The 8084-nt window shown below is 42.8% G+C and overlaps 1 protein-coding gene across 2 annotated transcripts; it reads right to left on the minus strand.

The window, feature by feature from the left end:
* Window positions 1-229: 229 nt before the first annotated feature.
* Window positions 230-7301, minus strand: tlcd3bb (TLC domain containing 3Bb). Of its 2 annotated transcripts, none has more exons than XM_010740829.3 (7): window positions 6831-7301; window positions 5266-5472; window positions 5005-5088; window positions 4264-4489; window positions 3630-3725; window positions 2502-2611; window positions 230-2355 (listed from the first exon to the last, which is right to left on the minus strand). In XM_010740829.3, the coding sequence occupies exons 2-7, from the start codon at window positions 5388-5390 to the stop codon at window positions 2073-2075; spliced, it is 924 nt and encodes a 307-aa protein (XP_010739131.2). In that variant the 5' UTR covers window positions 5391-5472; window positions 6831-7301; the 3' UTR covers window positions 230-2072. The 2 variants fall into 2 exon arrangements, with proteins under 2 accessions (XP_010739131.2, XP_019128642.1); XM_019273097.2 differs by lacking the exon at window positions 6831-7301 and adding an exon at window positions 6339-6554.
* Window positions 7302-8084: the final 783 nt, after the last annotated feature.

Here is an 8084-nt window from a genome sequence, read left to right on the forward strand (position 1 = left end):
CCCATTAAAAGCCTTCTCATACTTTAAGTAAGAGGATCATCTAGGCTCATCTAGTTGGTAAAATATTAAAATCATTCTATAAATTAATGGATTCTGGTGCCCTCTTGTGGTTCACTTTCACCCCATGATGGAGCAGCGATATCTTAAACTAGGTTTATGATTTTAAAATAAATACTATTTTTTATTGTCAATCAACACTTAAAAAAAAGAATAAAGACTCAAGGCAGGCTCAGGACAGAGAAGTATATTTTAGCTAAGTTTGAGTAACAATACAGCCTTCACATAAGGCTCAGAAGCATATAGTATAATATGTATGCATAAATATGCATTCAAAACCACAAACCAAATAAATAAATAAATAAATACTTACAAATAAATAACGAGCATTTTGTGGAATATACAGTACATCAGTTGAAATGTTTAGTATTGTCAAGAAGCAGTACCTTATGAAGTTATGGAACAGGGGAATGGATATTCTGTGTTCAACATGCCCACAGTTGTCCAGATGTTTTGGCACACGCTGCCCTGTCTTTATGGTTTCTGAGCTTTGTTTTATTTTTATTTTTTAGACCTGTTTCCAGGACAGTGAAGCTGCTTGAAACAGAGATAAAATAATAAAAACTAGATGTTTTTTTTGTTCGTAGAGGGTTCAAGGAACCGGTGGCTCAATGTATCAAAGTAAATCATACAATTTTAAAAAAGGTTTAGACAAATTATAGTCTTGAGAATGGTTAAAAAAATATAAATCAAAACAAGTTGCCATGGACAAATGTGCTGCATGTCAATCACAAGGGAATGCTCCCCTAACAAGATTATTTGTCACTTTTGTTTCCCTTCAAACTGCAACATCAGAAGTCCTCGAACAAAGCTAGGAATACTGAAATCTCATCCATCACTTATTCCAGCCAATCAAATGGATATTTTGAGAGTCACATCAGCACTGAAATTAAAAAAAAAACAAAAAAACAAAAAAACATGTAAGTTCATTAAAAGTGTCTGCTACTGTGCATCACTCCCTTGAATGCAAAATATTTAAAAACACTGTGATATCAGGAAATGGAATGAGGTCATATCTACACTGAAACAAGAAGCGCTGCCATAACGTTTGGGGGGATGTGGGGGTTGTTTGCGTTACACTAAGCTGTGAAACCGTGAAATGTTGTTGTTTGAATGCTGAAAATGCCATTGTTTAAAAATGATACAGAAATGAGACAAAAAAGGAAGAAAAAAAAAAAACAATGTTGACCTAATACTGACATGGGAATAAAGGACAATTTTACATTGGCTATGTACACCCGTCACATTTTTCAGTCTGAGGGAGCCTGTTCCTTCTCCTCTGAGGATAAAAATGAATTAAAAATATAAAGAAACTGCAAAGAAGTGTGGGTAGGGGGGGTGGGGGGGATAAGGCAGCAGAATACAGTCTTATGAGAGTATCTCCCTTCTAAAAAGGTGAGTCAGTCTGCAGGTTGGTTACATTTTGTTAGAGTGACAGTGACTACATAGAGGATACAGATAATAAACACTAACAAGTCAAAATACTGCTTAGCCGGGATTTTTTTCTTTTTGTGAAGGTCTTCTTCATTACTAAACTGATTCAGGCCTTCCATCTACAGCAAATGTACTAACATACAATATAATACATTCCTATTTTCCCGCTCTTCCTATACCGTGAGGCAGAGAGGACTGAATTTGTTCTACATGAGGGAAATAGCCACCTATGCTCACTATACATCCAGGCAAATTCCTCTCGGGTCAGTGCATGTTCCTATCTGTCACAGTGCCTGATGACATCTTTAAATACTGAGTGCACTAACACTCTTCGTTCCCTACAAACCCAGAAGCTGAAGTAGACGAAGGCCAGCAACCAAACATTAAGCTGTTAATGGAGGTTTGACTGCTGGACAAAAACACTTCAGCGCTATCCGAGGCCATCGTCTGTAGCTTTTTCTTCATATTGCTACTTGTTTCGAGTCTCGCTTTCCCCTCATAAGCTCTCCTGTCATTTACATACTCATTGGTACATTCGCCTTCCTTTTCCCTCCCCACCCACCCACCCCGAGCCACTCGTCTCAGTGAGTGGCCAGCTCGGGCTCTGTGGAGCGAGCGCTGTAGCCGTTGGAAGGCTGGGGCAGTGTGTTGCCATCCGTCTGACGGTCCTTTGCTGCTGCTGCTGCTGCTGCCGATGTGCTCGGACGTGGTCTCTGAGAGCGCGAGGTGCCCGTGAATAGTCGCAGGGCGCCCCTGCAAATTAGGGAGAACCAATAGAGCTGCGGGGCCATGAGCAGAGCGGCGCCGAGGTTACAGTGCCAGGGCACCCTCAGGGGAACCATGTGGAAGGGAATGGACGCGTACCTGGATCCAAACAGAGACACAAAGGATTTTGTAAACGCACGGCGTTCTGAATCCGAGTTAGGATCATGTGGCTGTGCGAGTTAAGAGATCCGAGCTCAGCGTGACAGCAGCACATGAGAAACCAGAAGACAGAAAGATAGACATACCTTCCATAGACGTAGTAGAGGTAAGGGAAGAGGAGGACTCGACAGATGAAAAAAGTGATCAGCATAAGAGCCCCATTCACTTTGTGCAGGAGAGTGTGTTGCTGTTTGTACTGAGAGTGGGAAGAAAAAAATAAATAAAGGAGAGGTCGATAGAAAGAGAGAGGGGGGGGGGGGGGGAAAGAAAAGCAAGCAGTACAGTTTGGTGAAAGCTGACGGTGTTAATATTATTTGCCATTGTTATATCGGTAATATTAACATTGTTATATTTAAGAACATCCGCATGGACTCATCAAGTGGTGATGGGAGAGCAGAGGATGCCATGCAGCTGGTTGGTTTCTACAGGAGGCGGTGAGGTGCAGCTTTTTTTGTGTTTTACATTCTCATTTGTTTACAGACTTAACTTTTTATCCTCAACAGTTGACCTGCTTCGGCGAGATAATGCCGAGGACAAGCTCACACATATTCCTCTAAAAAAAACAAATATTACTGGTAAAAAACAGGTTTACCTATTCACTCGTCTCGTATCAGAGAGTTACATGGCAGCCCATCAATAAACACGCCATTGTTTCTTTATTCTACAGATATAAAGAGGGCGGCTCGACGAGGCCACAGCTTTTTTAGCCCCCGCTGCTGTTTATCACAAGCACTGTTGTCGTGGAGGGGAGGGGCAGGGTGTTGAGTGATGGAGGGTAGAAGGACAAGCTGATATTGTATCTGCCGAATATCCAGTCTAAATGCTAGGGGCTATATTCAGAGGCTAACAGCTGTGGGAGCCCCAGATGGGGGACGAGCAGAAAGCAACATGGGTGGGGCCAGGGGAGGGGGGGGCAACCTTCAACACTGTACACACATCCAAACAAATACAGGGAGGAGGGGAGGTGCAGCTCCTACAGTGTGTATCCAAGCAAACTGTTTTACCGATCAGTGACGTAATGATGTTTCTGACAGTGCTGTTGGTGTAACAGACTGTCAACAGGAGACCATGAGCATGCATGCATGCATGCATGCTGGGAATATAATCTCCGTTGAATGAAAAGGGGGGGAGAAGTGCAGAAGAACTTTAGTGTGACACATGCACGTGTAACAAACGCATGCAAATCTTCTCCAAAGCTACATCGAGACGCTTACCTGGATGAGTATTTTTCCTAAGCAGACAGACGGAGTGCTGAGCTCGGCCATGAACATTACACCCTGGAAATAATCTCCCTTTCCTTGTCGCCAGAACTAGAGAGAGTGAAAAAAACACAGAGGTTGATTATTTGTTGAGAATGCAATTTCAGCATTGTTCCTGAGATGTAGATTTGAAACAGACACAGCTCTGTGAATAAATATCAAGCTGGAGAGAACAAAACGTTTTGAAGACTTAATTCCAACGTTCCCGGGGTCACAGAAACGTTTTAACGGTGACCTTTGCACCATTTAGCTTGTTTTAAGATACCAATGCGATCGAGTAGCAACTTCTCTCAACAAGAGGATGTTCAAACCTGCCTGGTTTTAACTGGATTGGTTTAATTAGTTTAAGTAATAAATGAGATTATGACACTTCTAATCCATGTGTTTACATGCACACACACACACACACATATGTTGCACTGCTACAGCAGATATATACCTAAAACTATTTAGAGCTGCAACAACTTGTCGATTAAAGAAGAAAAACAACCAAAGAGCGGGCTGTTATGTATAGATCATTCGATGCCATACTTTCCCCTTGTCTCACTCAAATCTCAGCCCAGCAGAAAGAGCAATGTGTGACAGTTACCACAGAGACGGGGAAGCAGACGGTGACCATGACAACATGGTGCAGCACCATGAGGAACTCGCGACGCAAGTAGCTGATCAGCGCTGAGCTCATGTGCTGGGGTGCTGCCGAGGCCTCCTCGTGCCCTTTGACCCGGAGCTTGTACCAGTAGCACATGAACATCGCGTAGATGTCATACACGAAGTAGGGAACGGCAAACATGATGTAAGTGCAGGTGAGCCAATGCCTGTGGAGAGAGGAGGAAGAAAAGCTGGCTTTAAAAACAAACAAAGGAGAGAACAGATATCAACCACGACACACATGAGCAAATAATTCAAACACAATGCAAACATATTGGGCTGTTACATGACATATCTAATGAAATCAGTGCAGTTACCACCCTCAAAAAAAGAACAGCTCCAGCTCTCATCTGAATTTACAACCATCTAAGAAAGGGATTAAACGCTTGGGGCGGTTTTAAGGAGGAAAGAAACTTCAGGGATAGCTGAACTAAAAACTGCTTACACACCCTTAAACAGCACCTTAAACTATGCAGCTATGTATCGAGGCGTGAACATCCAAGTTAAAAAGGTTTGGTTTACATTTATAGCTGACATATGACGAAATCTGAAGTCCAAATCTGGAAGAGCCTTTGCATGATGCATCTTAAAAACTTGGCAATCACAAATCCAGACAGCAGAGAAGGATGGGGCTGATCGAACGCGATGGGAAAAGATTCTGACGAGCGTTTCTTTGACTTACTGGTCCTCGATGATGTCCTCGCAGGAAGAAGCAATGATGTAGCCAGCTGAAGAAGCCATGACTGCCTGAACTGATGACACCAACCTAGGAGCAGACAAGTGGACTTCTCATTAGGCAGTGTGGCGAACAGCTTTCAGTCTAGTTAACCCGCGGTTAAGAAGGAAAGTAGCGCTTTTACACAGAAACAATTCAGCTGCAGTGTCACACTGCAGTGAAAGCGGCTCTGCATCCATAAGTTAAGATCTTACAGAAAGGTCTCACCTTGCAGATACGATGACTGCATCTCCTTCGCTCCATCTCAGCGCTGGGATTGACTTCAAGCATTGTTTGGACAACAAGAAAAGGCCTGGAAAGAACACAGACCCAGCAGCTAAGATGGTCAGCATGGTCCCCGGCGATCTGTCTGAGTGGCAAAAAGTTCAGCGGTGCAATCTGGTCCTTGAGATCCGTCGCTCTGTTCCCCCCTCTCTGTACATGAAAGAACAAAACAACAAATCGGTGAGCAGAACGGCTCGCGCCGATCTCTACAGTGGCAACTCCCACGAGTATACATTTGGCTGCACTTAGTGAGATAACAAACACAAGCACGCTATCAAAGTCCAACATATGTGGCAACGTAGAGCTCAACCTTTACTGGAGATAAAGCGCAGGAGACATGGACAGTGAGCTTTATATTGATGTTTAAAGAGGGGCAGTACATGGGATGGGCTATATAAATGCTGAGCACAGTGTCAGGGGCAGAACATCAGACAGAAGGCCTCTTTTGTGCAGCATGCTGCTGCTGCTGCTGCTGCTGCTGCTGCCCCCTCCATCCATCTGATCACATTATAGGCGGCATTCACTTTGCCCATTTATTCCTCGGGGCGACCATGTGGTACATCCATGCGGTTTAAGCAGTTTGCTTACACTAAGACTAGCTGACTCATTAAAAAGTTGGGAAGTCCATTAGCAAAATACGCATTGCGCTATTTTTAAAAAATCCTCAACGTCGAGAAATATCGACACAGGCAACGAGGGCTTTGCTTGGTGCTCATAGTTCCCGGCAAACAACGTTAGCTCACCTGTCTGACTAAACTAAACACCGGCCAAGCTTTGGCAGGTAGCACAACAAATAATGCTGGAGGTGGACGAGTAATTAAACTAGCACAGTACTAATGTGCCAAACTGTTGTGCAATTAAGTCCTAAGAGTGCACACTTTGTCATATATATATATATATAAATAAATAAACACACTTGGTTACGTTTTACATGAAGCCATTCATAAATAAAAAAAACAGCTAGTTAAGCTACAAAAATAAGAGTAGATAGCTACAGGTAACGCTAAAAAACTAACCAGCTTTGTTAGTTGGCAACTTGTTAGCGAGGAAAAACTGGGTCAAGCGTGTAGTTTGTAACGAGCAAAGAGACGACGCTGCTAAACATTAAATGTCATCCTCCGTCTTCAAGCATGAGCAAACTGTCTGCGCCGATGAATCCCCCCTGCTAACAATGACGCTAACACCGTTAGCACCCCCCATCATTTAAAAAGACTGATGTAGCATTAGCACTTAGGCTCACTTAGCAACCAGATTCAAATAAAGGTAGTTAGCGAGGTGATGACACCCAATACACAACAGCTCATGTTTGAATGTGCCACTGTCCGTGTTGGTCTCCACATTGGTGGCAAAGCTGTGTCGGCGTTAAACCGGTTTGTTTGTAGCAGTTAGCAGTTAGCAGGCGAGCTAACCGTGGCTAACAGGCTGGAGGGGGGGGGGGGAGTTTGCACATGTTCAGAATCAAATGTGGAGGATGATGAGGAGAGAGAGGAAAAATAAAATGTATTTACACAGATAATCTGCAGAGTCCAAAGTCAGCGGCCAGTCGAAACTCGTGTCCTGCAGAAAGCGTTTGACGTTAGAGATGTCCCGGGGGTCTCCGCCTCGATGATCCGCATGTTTATGTGGCCGCTTCAATGTCTGAAGGGTAGCGGCAGCGAGCTACAAAAAAAAAAAAAAAAAAAAAAAAACGCTAGCTTGCAGCAAGTTAGATCGACATCTAATGTGAGGGTAGCTCACTGAGAGCATCTGATCATAAAACAAACTGGTTGAAAGAGGAAAAAAAACAATAGAAAAATCTGCTCCAGGTAACGTTAGCTGCTTCCCTTCCTCTATGTCATCTCATCTGTCTCTCGACATGTAGGACCCAGTCAGTGCTGCTGCCTCAGCTTCAGCTTCAGCTTCGCAGATGCAACGTTGACTCAACGCCGTGGACTGCTGCGCCAGCTTATTCCTACAGGTCCAGCAGGCAAGCAGCTCATGACATGACGAGAAATTTGCACCAGTCATTTCACTGCATTTTTATTTTTTTTGCAAACTGTGTTTTTGTTGTTTTGCTTTTTAATGCAGGGAAATGTTGAATGAATGCATCTGCATTCATAGTTTGCAATATTCATTCATAGTTTCTGTATATGCAAACAAAAGGACTTTGTGTATACCACTGTTAAAATACTTAAACACATCCAGATAGTTACCCAGCTCATTAATACCATTTATCTGTTTAAACTTAGAGAAGTGTTTATCTCTGTCAGGATGTTCAATTGACCTTTGAATGGACCTGTATTGACAAATGAACAGATGAATCAATCCTGTATATTATCAGACCTGCCTGGTATGTTTGTAGACTTAGGGTCCTCACATTTTGCAGCCTTGGAAAAACAGTGACATGTTTATAGGTTTGCAGATTACATATCAGTCAACATCAGTCATCAATCATGCCACACTGTCCTTAGTGTTTAGGGAATGTTAAACTGTAACTCATATTGTTTCCACAGCTGGAAAAATCTGCTGCCTGTGACCATTTTTTCCATTGTTTTGTAACTTAAAACGGAACTCAGGTCAGCAGAATATCTCGTTTTATACTGCCATCTATACAGTCTGTGATAAGTTACTCAAAGCTTGTTCAGGGAAGTATTAAAAACCTAATCAATACAAGAAGACAGAAGCATGTACTGCAAATATGCAACACACATTTACATGGCATACATATATGCCAATTCTGGGTGAAAGAAATACAAATAAAAAAACATTTAAAAGCAAAAATT

This window comes from Larimichthys crocea, chromosome XVI (assembly GCF_000972845.2).
Source record: "Larimichthys crocea isolate SSNF chromosome XVI, L_crocea_2.0, whole genome shotgun sequence".
In the NCBI taxonomy this organism is placed as follows: Eukaryota; Metazoa; Chordata; class Actinopteri; family Sciaenidae; genus Larimichthys; species Larimichthys crocea.